Below are 15,465 nucleotides of genomic sequence, written 5' to 3'. Positions count from 1 at the left end.
ATTCCAGGAAGGAAGGATTCCAGGAAGGAAGGAAGGATTCCAGGAAGGAAGGAAGGATTCCAGGAAGGATTCCAGGAAGGAAGGAAGGATTTCAGGAAGGAAGGAAGGATTCCAGGAAGGAAGGATTCCAGGAAGGAAGGATTCCAGGAAGGAAGGATTCCAGGAAGGAAGGAAGGAAATCGAACAAACAAAGGAAACCTGTTAACAGAAGAGGCTGATACCTTAATGTCATCCTTTGCAATCCTTGCATGAGATGGCATTACCTACTCAGCAAAGTGAGAGAAAAATATCATTTCACTCTGAAACTGTGGGTGTGCTTCTGTGGGATCAAAGGATCCCAGGGAACAAGTGAAACACATCTGCTTTGTTGTCAGATCCCATTAGAAGTACCTTGCTGCCATTGCTCAATAATTTGCCTTCCATTAACTGGCAGAGAATCCAGCACAAAACACCTCAGGCCTCCTCTTGACTATTCCATATGTGTGCAGAGCAGCAGCTAGTTGCTCCTGTATTTTTGGCAGCTATTAATTGAATCATCAAAGTAAGGGGATTTGGGTGGCTTGGGTTGATTTTGCCACTAGGAAACCAGTTTTCTTCCAGAAGAAATTTAGAGGTCATTGAGCCACAGACAACAGCATTCTAGAGAGCTGCAGAAGAGGTTTAGACAGACTGAATACATTAGCCCTGAAATACTTCTAGAAAAGTTTTAAGTTAACAAGAAAGATCTGCTTTGGGTCTTTCAGTGATGAACATGAGGCAACATTTTGGCTCTGTGTTGTGCACCTAAGATCAAACAAAACTGTTTGACTGCCAAATCTGAGCTCTTTTGATCTCAGGAAAGAATCCTTCAAGTCACAGGAAGTTGGCAATGCTCCTTCTTGCTGGACAACCTCAGCTTACCCACTACAGTCATTTCCCCAGGTAATCCAGAGCAGTGGTCACAGCACCAAGGCTGACAGAGCTCGAGAAGTGTTTGGACCATGCTCTTGGGCACATGGAGTGACTCTTGGCATGTCCTGCACATGGCTGGCAGCTGGACTCCATGGCCCCAATGGATCCCATACAACTCCGGGTATTCCATGCCTCTATGGCCCTTATCCACACCGTGAGGTAACTTAATATTGCCTTTCGTTAACACTCTTTTGTGGTTTTACCTTTCTAGACAGACACAAGGCAGTTTTCCTGTGTGAGGAGGTGAAATGAAGATGGTTACCTTGTGTCCTTGTGGCAGTCCTGAGCAAGCGTCCCTGCCGCGTGCGCCAGCCTCTCAGCCCTGGGTGTGCCTGCGAGCTTCGTGACTCCAATTTTCTCCATCAAGGACAGCAGCAGTTGCGCCGCACACTTCCGCACCTGGGCGTGGCGGCTCCTGGCAAGAGGAGAGCAAACACTGGGGCACAGGGAGAAGGAGCAACAGCAGCACAGGCCTTGGCCAGAGCGTGCTCCCTGCCACTGCTGCGGGAAGGAGGCCTGGCTTCTCCCTGCAGCTTCAGACACCTGTAGAAGCTTCTGTCCTCAGAGAAACTCAAATTAGCATTGGACACAAGGACTGTCTGCAAGGAAGATGGAGGAATTCAGTCTCCCTGCACGACCTGATACTCAGTGTCTTTGCCACAATTTCCACTGAGAAAGATAAAAAAATAGATTACATATGAATTCTTTAGAAATGAAAGACCATTCATGCTAACCTATCAGAGGGCACCCATTACACAGAGCTGCAGCAGGACTGAGGCTCATTCCAGCCATTTATCCCCAAATCTGCAGAGCTTTGGAAAAATACAGATGCAGAGAAAACACACTGTGGGCCGTGAAGTTGCAGAATATGCAGCAATGCAGCCTGTTTCTTTTGTGAGGATTGGCAAGGGGTACATCTGAATGTTTTATCCTATTGCAAAGATGGGGAAAGTGTGGCAATCAATTTACCCAGATTGTCCAGTTCTAGAGAGTGTCTTTTGATAATTATCAGGCTCAGCACAAACACTTAAGGCAGCATTTGCATCAGCTATTCCATAGTAGTGGGCCTGTGAAGGTGTATGTGCAGTGATTCATCATCTCAAGGCTAACATGAAACACCAGTTTGATTAGAAAGTAGAGCTCTATGGCCAGGACAGTCATTCAGGACTCCTTTTGGCAGGAGCTGCACCTGCTGTGCAGGCTGTGTCACAGCCAGCACATTCTCCCCTAGGTGCTCCATACCCCAGCAAGTACCCTCCTTATTTCTCCAGTTAATGGCATCATGAGGATGCATGTTTTTTCCCAGGGCCTCTGTGCTTACTGCAGTGAAATATCAAAGAGCACTCATAGCTGCAATTGCAATTGTCCCTCTTCCCACAGAAGCACAAGGCTCTATCCTTAGCCTTTGCAAGCACTTGCACTTCCCCACCATTCACCACATCTAGGCAACTCTGACAGACTGGGAGGACTCCAGGAAACAGCGGGAAGATGAGTCAGAAGAGGTTTAGGTTGCATATCAGGAAAAGCTTTTTCACCCACAGGGTGCCTGGGACACTGGAACAGGCTCCCCAGGGCAGTGGTCAACAGCACCAAGCCTGACAGAGTTCAAGCAGCATTTGGACAACAATCTCAGGCACATGGTGTGACTCTTGGGGGGCTCTGTGCAAGGCCAGGAACTGGATTTGATCATCCTCCTGGCCTCGTCCAACTTCCCATATTCTACAGCACTTTCATTCTGAGAACTCATAGGCTGAGGGAGGGCAGAAATAGGGGACAAGAGGAAAGAAATGAGGTGGATTGGAGAATCCAGTCACTGAGTTGACAGAAGATGCAGGATACAGGACCCTTCCCTCCCACCATTCCCATTCTTTCTCTCATCCCTTCCCCCACCTAGAAGTACTCTAGAAGGTGAAGAATATCACTGAAAGAAGAACCTACTTGACTCCACTGTCCAGGAGAGAAGTCATTGCTCGTGCAGGAGTCACATTCTCCACCATGATCCCCAGGGTGTGACTGGCTGCTTTCTCAACAAACTCTGGTGAATTACACATCATGTGCAGAAGGACCCGAGCCACCTCATCCACCTCAGAGTCCATGTCCTTCTTCAAGGTCACAAAGAGCTCTCCCAGAGTGACAATGGCCAAGTAGGACACCTTTGAGCGGAGGTTGGTCACCTGGGGAAGTCATGAGGGGAAACATAAGAATGACCTTGGAAAGAAAACCAGTTGCCTTAGACAGACGACTCAGGAAATGACAACACATCCCACTGTGTCCAGAGGAACATAAAAGCACAATAAGAGCAGAAGAGCACATGCACAGCAAGGCACTTCCACTGGCACCAATATCTGGCCTCAGACTTGCATATTACAGGCCTAAAAATAAGAAATTTCATAAAGTATCTACTTAAGCCTTCTTTAATGTCAACTGCTTTCCCTTTAGGCTCTTTACTTTGAAACACAAAGAACCAAATTAAAGTAAGGGCTGCTTTCAAACCATAAAGGCGTCAGTCATAAAGATAAAAGAGTCACGTGCTCCTGTTTAAAAAAGCAACACCAGCAGTTGAAGCACTCAGCCAGGAAACAGAAAACACACGCTCAGGCCTACAGACTAATTTGCAGTGTTGAATGACAGCTCGGGCAGAGACTAGGACTCTGAAAATAACATAATTAGAGTATCTTTTTCTGCATTTGCACATTTCATGATAATGGCAGCTCACTCAAAGATGAGTGTCAGATACCCGACCTACCAGTGAATACAACTACATCTACACACAGATCCCATAGAAACCTGACAGACATTAGAAATACAAGATCTAAAAAGAGAAATGAAGGCAGTCTCTGAGCACACATGGAGATGAACAAGCACATAGCTACTCTACACACCGTGTATGAAGTACAGGGTACAATTCACAAGAGTGTTCTCACCTCACTGGTAACTGCCAAGCAAATGTCACGAAGCCTTGAAAGCAGGACTTCTGAATGGGACCCAGCCAGGAGTTTGATGCTGACCAGTCCCTTCTCCTTCATCTCCCTGAAAGGCAAGTACCAAAAAGATGGATTTTTCTCTCCACCCAAGAACTAGGCAGCACCCTCTGAAATTACCAGGCTGGCAGCTCAGTCAAACAATGGGAGGTGCTTTTCAAGGAGTACTTAATGAAATTGTGGAGCTCCTTCCCGCAGGATGTTGTTGCTGTCAAAAGCATACACAAATCCAAGAGACAAATAGAGGGGTTTCAGTGTCTTCATTTGTGGCTCTTTTACAAGACAGCCTTTCTGAAATGTCTGGCCCATGGAGTCCCTATGACACAGTTTCCTAGAAGCTGTGAGACTGGGTCATGCTCCTGTTTCTTGTCACCTCCCTATACCTGTCCCTAAGACACAATCCCCTTGGGCAGTTATTGGGGCATTTTCCTTCTTTTTCATCCCCAGCAGGCAGTTCAGCAATAAAAGTCTGCACTGGCACTCTGGAGCTCAGTTTCCATGCTACAATCCAGGCTTGTTTCTCACTCACTCCACTCCACCTCCACATTCCCCAGAAAAGGAGCAGCAGGGTGTCCCATAAGATTCCACGCCTGGGAAAGATCAGTTGAAACTCTGCCTTTTCCCAGAATCCCCTACCAAAAACAATGCCCACTACAGCAACATGTTATTTAAAAGGTGTAAACAACTCTGTCTCTCAGCACTTACTCTAGGCAGCCCTGAGCTACAGGAAGGTGTGTGAGGCATCAGGGCTGCAGCACAGGGCTGGTGACCAATCCCACGGGCACCCCTGAGAGTCACCAGGACTCCCCACACCTGCAGAAGCTCTCTTGTACCTCAAAGGGCACTAAACAAAAAGGGGGAAGAGGAAGCAGAAGAGAATTGCAAAGCAAATATGACTGCACAAAGAGATGCATGTGGCAGATTTTTCATGCTTATCCCAGTGTGAATGGAGTCTGTACCCCTGTGTGAATGAAGCATCCAACAGTGAGTTTATGCTAACCCCAACATCACAACCAATATCACCAAAAATTTAACCAGCATCACCTAACATTCGTAGGGTTATCACCTCTGGGCCTCCTTATCTCTTTGTCTAATTGAGGGACACATGTTGAGTATTGGCAAAACACCTCCATCCCATATGAAGCAGTGAGAAGAAAAAAGTTGAATTCAAAAAGTCCAAGATTCCTAGAGGGTTTCATTGCTTTCTCCTTCCCTTCTGCCATGAGCCTTTCAGGAGTAAAGACAGGCTGGGGATTTGAAAGCACAAATCAGTCCATTTCTCAGAAAGAGTGACTCCCTGGAGCTGCTTCTGGGACTCACATGCAGGAGGTCACAGGGAGACCCTGTCACCTGCCATTGCTGTCAGCACTGGGAGCAGAGAGAAATCTTACTCAGTCCCACTGGGCCAGTGCCCCAAGGCACCCAAATCTCTACACTCAAAACTGCTGCCATCCTGCTGCTGCCTTCAGCCAGCAAATCATCTCATCCCACAGCTTCCTCTCTTCCCTCAAGACTTCCTTTGCAGCTCCATGGAGCAGCAGGCAAAGCGAGGGAGCAGCACAGAGCGGCAGCAGCTGGAGCACAGCTGCAGACCGAGGCCAAGCAAAGGCTGCTCTCAAATCTTGATCCTCTCACTGCTCTGGAGTGGTTTCAGCAGAGTCCTTTGCCCTCTGGGCTGTCGGGGCTCAGAGGCACTGGCAAGATCCACTTGTAAGCTTCCTTAACGCTAAGAGGGAGACAGAGTGACCGGGGCCTTTCTTACCAGTCATCGCTGCCCAGCCAGGAGAGTGCCTGGAGCAAGGACTGCTGTGGGTCAGCAGAGGCTGTGTCCTTGTGCCCACGCTCACGGAGCAGCTCCTGTCGGCGCTCGGCACCAGTGGCCGTCTGCGAGGTCACTGTGAGGAGAGGGTCAGCCCTGAGCGCTGCAGCCCCGGGCAAGGCACCCCGCCATGGAGCGGCCTGCAGCCCCAGCTCCCAGCCAGGCTTCCATGTGCTGCAAACTGGCACTGCCTCACACACCTCCCTGCTGTCTGCCTCCTTGGGCTCCTTGCTTTCTCCCAGCCCCCCCAGCTGGGCACAGCTCCAGGCTAAACCTGACCATTGCCCACACAGTGCCAGCTCCCAAGTGCCACAGGTAGCACAGCCAGCGGCAGGTTCCTGAGGCCGCAGAGCTCCCACTCCCTGCCAGACAGGGACGACCAGTGGGAATGGCTACACCTAGAGGGAACCCCCCAGGGGCCTCTCTTGTCCCAGCGCCCTCATTTCCCCCAGCCCTGAGGACTGAGGCACTCTGCAACTCCCTGAGGAAACTCCTGCAGCTGCCCTGCCACAGCACCAAGCCAAGCCGGAACAACCCAGGCTCAATTCTGGTCAGTTCTCAACGTGGAAGTAGCATCAGTAGAAAAGAGCATTCCAATTATTATTCCTTGCTCCCTTCTTTTTATCTCACCCTAGTTGGGATGATAGCACAGGCAACCTTGGAGCACCAGGCAGCCCCTCCTGACTGTCACCTCCTACCAGCAGCCACTGTGTTTGGCTGCAGTGACACAGGAGGCACTGCTTGTTCCCTCTTGGAATTGCAGGCCATGGGATGGTGGCAGCCAGGAGCCATTGATCGCTTCAGGGAGCAGCAGCACGACTGCACCAAGGCACTGACTGCCATGCAGAGACAACCCTTACTGGGATAGCAGAAAAGCTGGCTGCAGAGCCGAACAACAGCACAGGCAGAGGGCCCCGATGGGGAGTGGTCAACTGATGGTAGTGGTACTCGTAGGTGCACAGTGAGCACACCCTGGCACACTGCCCCCAGCTCCTCTCTGCACTTACAGCTGTCTCCTGGCACCAGCGCTGTAGTTTGGATTATCAGGATGGACAAAAGCCCGAGCTTAGGCCTTTACCTCTACTTTATTCAGCTCAACTTTCCAATGCATCTCTAAGAACCGACTACGGCAAGACAACCAAGCTGGAGGAACTCAAAAGTGGATTTGGTGCTCATTCCCGGACAGGCTATTGACCAAAGAGCCCAGTTGTGCTGGCTGAGGCAGGAGGCACTTTGTGCTCCTTTTGCAAGGAAATAACTATATGGGAAAAAGCTGCCACAGAGCAGACTTACCTGAGGAGTTGCATGGGACACTGCCTTCCTCTTGGATGATGGGCATAGTGAGCAGTAAGGGCATCTTGTCCTGCTTCCTCAAGACCTTCTTCTTCAAGGCATTACCAGGGTGTTTTCTCTGCACACTGGAAGCTGTGCCATTGACAGCTGCTTGGCTGAGGCCTGCAGGGACCAAAGAGGAGCTTGTAAGTGGAGGGTGCTGGACAGGGTCACTATGGAAAGGGCCAGAAAATTTGCTGGAGCTGGGTAACATCTCTGTGTTATCCCAAAGAACTTCAAGTAGAACACTGGCACGCTAGTATGGGACAAGGATCATACAATCACCCAGGAAAACCTACAACAATTTTGGTGGGAAGGCCCCTTTAACCACCATCTAGTCCAACCCCTGGGAAACGGAACATCTTCATCTGGATCAGGTTCCTCAGAGCCCCATGTAAACTGGCCTTGAACACCTTCATAGATAAATCAACAACAGCTTCTCTGGAAAAACCCTTGCAGCATTTCATTGCCTTCATTATAAAATAAATTCTACCTAATATCTAATCTAAATCTACCTTCTTCCAGTTTAAAAATCAAACTGCAGTGATGCTTCCCCTAAGAAACAAGGAGAAGCCAGTGTTGCTATGCTTTCGTTTTCCTGTTTCAGAGGCAGGCTGGGCAAGTTCCCAAAAGAAAGTGCAGATAAGCTTGGGTGGTGCCCTGGGGCTGAGTGCTGCCCCCGAAGGTCCCTGCTGCCGCCCTCGGGGCAGCGCACACAGCGCTGCAGCCAGAGCCCCTCAGCCGGGATTCACTGGGGAATGCTGCTTGCTCCTGGGGCTACAACAGAAGCACTGCCTCAGGGCTTCAGCACAGCTCTACAGTGCCAGCTCCTTGGAGGGGAGTGGCTCGAGAAGGATCTCTGGTCTTTTCATCAGAAGGTGCTGAATTTGGTTTCTTCCAGGTTGCACCTTGGTGGAAAAGCATTCTTCTGCATTCACATTGCCTGGAAGCTGCTCTTCAGAACAGAGTCTGAAGGGCAGGCGACTTTCCAAGACTGAATTTTCTACTCTGAAAGATTTTAGAGGTGAAGGTGGGAAGCTGATACTCTGTTACTAAGTGAGGCCATGGGCAAGACAATTAATGCCTCTGTGTTTTTCTCTGCAAAATGGAAATCATTCCTATGCAAGCTTCCACTCAGATGCAAGTGCAACAGCCCCCCAGTCTGATTGCAACACTGTGCAGAGGGTAAGGAAGAGCTCAAAAAGGACCAGCAGTGTAGACACCGCTTACTTGCTTCAGCTGCATCCCTGGGCTCAACTCTCAGTGGAGGCAGCTTTAAGGATGATAAAATTTCATTCCTCTTCTTCATCTCATTCTCAAAAATCTCAGTTTTCTTCTGCTCTAACTTCTTTTCAGCCAACTTGCACAATGAAGAACGAACCTAGTTGCAATGGAAATACATCACAGACTGTAAGCAGAGACACACAAACCAGGCACATCATCTCATCGGGAGCATAGAGTCCACAGAGTGCCACAGACATTAATCCAGCTCCATATGCATTCCAATAGTTTCAGGAGAATGTCTCCCATCCTCACCTTGGTAATTATACACAGTGAGGTGGAACACTTTAGTGCCACAGCCTTACTCTGCTCCAACTGTGACAGGAAACCCTACTTGAAACATGGAAGTCATAGGAATGCTCCAAGACAAAGGAAGAGCTGCAGTTCAGCTCCTACAGGCCAGGGCAGGAGAATAAAAGCCATGTGCAATATGCAGCAAGGAGGTGTAATTAGCTGATGCTTAACACTCATGGCCAGGAAGTGCAGCTGTTTGTCACTTCCTGGCTTCTGAAGGACTCAGCTCTGAAGGACTCTCAACGACTTGGTCTCTGAGACCAGGAGACCAAAAGGAGGAGGGAGTCATGTGAAAACAATTTGGAGGAACATGGATATTAAGGAGCAGAAAATGTGAGAATGAGAGGGCTGTGAGATACAGCCAGAAAGGTAACCAGGAGACATCAATCTGTCCCGTTTTTATTTTGAAGCCTTGCTTATACTCAACGTTAGCATCTTTGCTTATCTGCTTCTGAGGGTGCCCTTTGCCCACATTCACTGGTTTACAGTTTGCTCTGCCAATCAGAACTTCTCTAAAATGGCCTTTGCATATAAAGAATGCTTCGGGCATGTCCTTGGCACCATCTCCATGCAGTGACTTTGGCACCACTGGAAGTAGCCAAGCAATTGCTCAGTAGCCGTCAAATATATTCCCAAGACAATCCCCAACCCCCAAGAGTGGAGGATCATGGTTTTCAGAGGCATTTTGGGCCAAGCACTAAACAGCCACTGGAATGGAAGTCTGCTCATCCCTGTTCTTATCCCTTACCTTTCCAAAGCCCTCTCTCAGGTCTCTGTCACTTGTTAGACCAGGACTGCTGGGATGATCCATCTCCTTGAGCTGGCTCAGTGGGAGGCCTGGTACTGGAAGCAAAGGTTCCTGTAAATCTCTGGCACACTTCAATTGCCCAAAAATGTCATGCTTGGCAACAGGCAAGACAGGTTCCAGATTACAGAGCTCTAACAGGGCACAGAGATGGTGCATGAGAGCAGCAAGCTACATATGCCTAGACCCTCTCCCAGTGGATGGGCTCCTGGAAGGAGACATGACATTACTCTGTGGGCCAGCAGACTGAAACCTGCTGCCTCAGCCCCTAGTTGCTGGAGAGCCTCTGTGTTTGATAGAGAAGGGCAGAGATGGAGATTGCTCTTGACAGAGATTCTTATCTGCCCTTATGCTGATTTTAGTCAGCATCTTCTTTCTGGTTCCTAAAAGTAGTCCCAGGTTCTAAACCTGTATGCTTTTAGATCAACATTTTGGGACAGCAGGGAGCCCAGAGCCCTGAGCTTCCCAGCAATGGCTCAGCTGCACATGCAGCCTCCTGCTCCTCTCCCTGCCCCACAGCTCAGCAGCCCTACAGCTCCACGGGGCACTGGCAGCAGCACAGTAATGGCAGGGGGCACCTGCAGGGCACAACTGCTCCCTGGCAATGTGCACAGGCTCTCCAGGCTGGCACAAGACCCTTCCTCCCACCAGAGAGCGGCCCAGCTCCCACCTTACCTCTGTGGGAGGCTGAGCCATGCTGGTCCTTCCCCTTGTCCTCCTCCCTGGCAGTGACCCTGGGGACAGCGCTGCTCAGCTGCCTCTGCCGGGGCTCCTGGGCCAAGGCCCCCTGAGCCGGCCGGGAGCCCACACCTCCATTCCCAACGCTGGGCTTCCGCATGCAGGTCTCCAATCTGAGCAATTCATCGTTTTTCCTTGGGAGCAGAGGCATCCCAGCTCCTGTCACACACCAAGAGCTCTTTCCCTTCATCCTCTGGTTTTGTGTCGTAGACTCAGAAGGATCTGTAGATCAAGTACAGGAAAAGAAGTGAGTTAATTGAACTCACTCCTTTACAATCAACTCATCTAATGGGTAGCGAATTCAAACTTTATTTTTTTGACTGCAAACATTTGTTGTTTCTTTATTTTTCATGAATCTAGCATAATTTGAATTTCTCTGAACAATGTGGAGCTGGCAAGCCAGGAGAGATGGGTTCTATGCCTGTTGCCTCCCCACTACTCCAGGAATCATTTCCTTCCAAAGAGTTGGAAACTCACACTGGTCTCTGGAATTTGACACTGTCTAGGAAGTGATTGTTTTCCAATCCTGTTATCAGGGCCATTGTTTCTGTAACTACCACTCAATTCTATTTTAGGTTTTACACTTCTGTGCTTTCTTTATTTCTCTTTAAAACAAAGGAATTGCTGGTACACAAACTTTGGCACCACATGTTAGATGCATAAGAAGCTTTGCTTTCCCAATTAGATGTCCTCAGGAATATGCAAGCCCCTCACTGAAGGGAATAAAGAGATCATCCAGAAGTTTCACTTTTGTTCTACTTCACTCTTGGAGGACTTTATTCCCTACCTTCTTTCCTGCAGAAACACCCAAGCCCAACATAGATATGACCTGTCTCAAAAAATTTCTGATCACGGCAGATACTGACAAATTAGATTTTGTCTAATGGCGGGTCATTCTCAAATACTCTCCAACACAGCTCTTAGAACTATTTCTTTACATGGCTTCACAGGGGATAAAATCATGTAGCAGCCAAGCAGTAGGGGAAGAATAAGTGCCTCATACCAAGATTTTATTTCCCTTGTAGGATGTCAGGACAATTACAAAACTACAACCGGTAAGGGTTAATGCTATAGCTAATTTCTACTCCAGAATAAATCCAGCAAAAATGCCACCTTACTTATTGAGCAATACTTCTCCCTAGCTGCATTAAGCATTCCAGCTGCATATCACCAATTAAGGAGTCATTCCAAAGGGCCTCTGCCCAGGATTTGGCAGAACTAATCCTGAGCAAAGGGGCCTGGGCATCTGATCCCTTTTTCTGCATCAGCACAACTATTTCTTCAAATCTCAACTCTCCTATCATGACATGCCCCAAAATGGCAAAAGAATAACAACAAACTTTGATGGAGGCTTTCAACTCAAAGGCATTGGCTGGCACAGATGCACCAGAGACCGCAGTTTGTCTGGCACAATTCTACTTGTCAGGGATCAGGCAAGGCAGGGACAGGGGGACAAGGCAGAAGGCATCTCCTCCCCCAGCCTCAGCCTGCAACACTGACACAGGCAGAGGCAGTGGGGCAAGAGATTTGCCATGGTGAACCTGCCATAGGTGGCTTTGGGCTTGTGCTGTCAGAGGATGACAAACTCAGACCCTGCATAGGCTGCATCCATTTGGAATTGTCCTTCTCCAAAACTGGAAAATTCAAAAGGACTTTCTCTCACAGGAGGTTTCCCTATTTCTCCCAGTGAAAAACCAGGCAATTTCCATGACTTTCCTTCCGATCTCAAAGGGTTCAGCTCAGAATATACCCCAAGTTAAAGTCTTCTCCTTCAAGGGCAGGAGGAAGGAGTGGGAATATTTCTCATTTCCTGCTAAATGCTTTCTTTTTTTGGTTCTAATTGCAACACTAGAAAGGCTTCAGGGAGATAAAAGGCAGGCAAAGAATGGAGAGGAATGTTTTGTTTCCTGCAATGCATTTCCAGGGCCTCAAGATACCACTCCAGCTTATGCCACCTAAGACTTCACATTAGAGGAGTTTTCAGAGCATCCCCGGAGCATAATCCCAGTGACTGGGCTCTGGGACAGTCCACTGAGGCCATCAAGGAATTGAAACAAATTTAAAGAAATTCTTAAAACCATGGTTTATAACCAAGTTTTCAAGATGTCACCTCTGATTCAATATGCCAATGGTCATTTTAGGACCGACATGCCCTGTACCTACCTGCATGTTCAGACTTCTCTTTGATGCTGCCGCTCGGTCTTGGCCTTGAGAAAGGGAGAACAAAAGCACATATGAGGAGGGAGAAAGAGAAGGGAGGGAAGAGGTGTAGCATGAGAGGAGGCAATCTTTCCTAGCTTGTTCACTCTGATGAAGGAGGAAATGCAAGAGACATCAAGCCAACAAGATGCAAAGCTGATTAATTGTCCTTAAGCTTTCAGTTGCTGCAGTCAGACAGAGCTGGCCAAGCTCCAGCTGAAACACAGCAGTCATTCTCCAACTTGCATCATAACTCCCCAATTGTGGTGTCTCTCCTTTTGAAACCTGGGGGGCTCCTACAGCCTCTCTGAAGCAGCAAAGGTTGCTAAGCTGAGACACGAGTCTGTATGGAGGGCAGCTACTTTGCTTCTGCTGACAAAGCTTGGCTTTGCCTGCTCATGCCTTGCGCTGGTGCCAGTCTCGTGCTACATGTGGTCAGAGCACTGGAGTGTTCTGAGAAGGATATTCCACCTCCTTGATCTTCCAAGAAGGAAAAGGCCTTTTCCAACTCAGCTGATAGCCAAGGATATTCAGATTGCACTTTTAAAGCCCTACCTAAGCTTTTCAATAGGAATGATATTTCTGTGACTCATTCATTATTGTAATCACTCGGATAAGCTTGACAGCTACATTTCCTCAAACATATCCAAGCCAATATCTTTCCATCAGGTACCATCCTATAAAACTTCTTTAGAACCTTTCCCTCTTTGATTTTAAGGCAAGATCTAAGCATTAAACATTGATTGGCTTACACATCTATAACCCAAACTTCTCTGGGAGCTCATTTCAGACCGGAGGCCAAGAAACAGACAAGTTCCACAGCATGTTTACAGAGGCAGCACCTGACTGTCCAGACGCCTCTCCAGCAGCTAATATTTGGCAAAACGTAATTTTTGCGTGCTGAACTTGAGACTCAAGGATCACAGTATTCTATCATCTTCAGGAGACAGACCCATGCAATACAGTTCCCAAATGACACCACAAACATTACAGAGGGAATCAGTACCAAGCCCAGCAGAGGACCCATCTTCAGATGCTTTTAAGCCCTGCCTCCTCTTCCCCACCACCACCACCACCTCTGCCCTTGTGACATGAGGTGTGGGGTTTGACATGGAGCTGGATAATCACGGATGGGCCAAATGGTGAATACACAGAGGTTTCCCTAAGTACATGGGAGAGAGCTGACTGTGCAAAGGAACCTCACAAGATGGCAAGAGGGAGCTGAACAGCAGAGTGGAGCAGCAGACACCTTGGCTTACCTCATCTCCTGGGACCCTTGGACATCCAGCTGCACAGAGCTGAGCAGAGACCCTGCAGCACTGCCAACACGGGGACTGACTGCCTTGGGTATAGGGGGGATCAAAGGCAGTCCCAATGACCCCTTCTTCATATCCCCACCTCTGGGATACAGCAAGGATGCCTGGAAAGAGTGGTACACAGTGCTCAAATATAACATCCGGCCTTGCCCTCATTCATGACTCAAGACAGTTACACATGCCCTGACAGGAAAAGTCAATATCATATATAGCAGATTGTCCTAGGAAGGGGAAGGGTGGCATAGGAAAGGGAATTGGTGAGGGAGAGACCATCTCCCAAATTTCCCACCTCTCTCTTCCTGCTCATTTGTCTGCAATTGCAGCTACACTCCCAGCAGGAATCCACATGGTTGGCATCAGCATGTTCTGCAGTGCCACTGCCTCCACTGGCCTTTTGGATGGTATGGGAACGGGTTCAGATCACTGTTCTCTCCCTGTCTCTTAGGCACCTCACAGCCAGTGCTGATCACCAACCAAGTCCCCACAAAGCCATTCTGCAGGATGTCAGAACCTGCTTTTCTCAAGCCCCTCATTTCTTCTGCTGCTGCCCTTCCCTCTTACAGTTGCCCAGCAGCCTTTCAGCCCAGAAGCTGCTGAGCTCTCGCGATGCTCCGTGCTCTCCAGCTCCCACACCTCCATCATCTCAGGCTCACTGGCATTTAGGAAGTTCAGCAGAGCTCCCTGCCCTGCTGCTCTCTGCAAGGTCTCTGCTTGCCCAAGTTGCTCCAGGGCCCCCATGCCATGACCAGGAAGGAGGGTGGAGGTAGGAGGGGCAGGTGCACACCATTCTTTAAGTGTCCCTTCCTTTCTGGCACAACTAAAGCCCCAAATCAAATCCTCTTCAAACTACAGTTAAAGGACCACATCCTGTCAGGGATACACTGGGCCCTTCCTCAGCAAGGCTGGAATCAAGTACATCAGCCTTTGATTGGACATTCTGTTTGCCAGAGCTGTTGCTCATTTGCCTCCTCCTGCACCCCATGGCAAACCCAGAACAACTGCAGGTGCTGGCCCTGCTGCAAAGGCAATCGTGTGCCTGGGCTTGGGGCTGCTCTCCCCATGGCCACCTCCCATCCCTTCTCTCTGGACAAAGCCATGCCACAGCACACAGCTGCCCAGAAGCTGAAGAAATCTAGAAATAGCATCAGAGACAACTGTGTAGGAGGCCATGGCTGTACAGCTCAAATGCTGTGTCAACCTGGAACTGACTTTGCAGGACTGCCTGTTCCAGCAAACTCCTTTTTCCATCCCCACCAGACAGAGCTGATGGAAACCACCACCAAGACATAGATATGGTTCACAGATACCCGTGGGTTACTGAATGCAGGAGGATTGCTTAGCTGGAGCAGACAACTTTAGCAGCGCTGCCTTCTTGTTGGTGTTTTCTCAGCTACAAGACAGAGGAGCAACCATGACAGAGCCCAGAAACCTTTCAAAGCCCTCTCCTGCTATAGATACACAGTGAGGACTTGAAATCTGCACTACACACCCATTGCAAAGACAGCCTGAAGTGCAGAGTCCAGCTGAGATCCTACTTTGCTCACCTTCTTCCTTAGGCTCACACCACAGTTAATGGTCTCCGATCTCTGCTTACAGGACATAAACTGAAAATCTGCCACACAGGACTTATCTTGCTTGCCTTACCTTATGTGCTTTTCCCTCTGAATCCTGGTCCCGGTTGTTTCTAATATTGTCATCCTTGTAGCCAGTGCCATTTTTCCCATTGTCCCGCTCTCCTCTGGACATCAT

At 48.9% G+C, this 15,465-nt stretch overlaps 1 protein-coding gene across 1 annotated transcript in view; it reads right to left on the bottom strand.

The window, feature by feature from the left end:
- LOC134042033 (serine/threonine-protein kinase pim-1-like) overlaps positions 1-15,465 on the bottom strand; it is a 73,121-nt gene extending 57,656 nt beyond the window's left edge. The window contains exons 1-2 of the mRNA XM_062489107.1: positions 15,361-15,465; positions 15,252-15,302 (exon numbers count right to left, since the gene is read on the bottom strand). Of these exons, the coding sequence (XP_062345091.1) occupies positions 15,252-15,302; positions 15,361-15,465 (156 nt within the window). The remainder of the gene's footprint in view (positions 1-15,251; positions 15,303-15,360) is intronic.

This window comes from Cinclus cinclus, chromosome 3 (genome assembly GCF_963662255.1).
Source record: "Cinclus cinclus chromosome 3, bCinCin1.1, whole genome shotgun sequence".
Taxonomy (NCBI): Eukaryota; Metazoa; Chordata; class Aves; order Passeriformes; family Cinclidae; genus Cinclus; species Cinclus cinclus.
The sequence above is the reverse complement of the archived record's forward strand: the minus strand, read 5'-3'. Positions and strand labels throughout refer to the sequence as shown.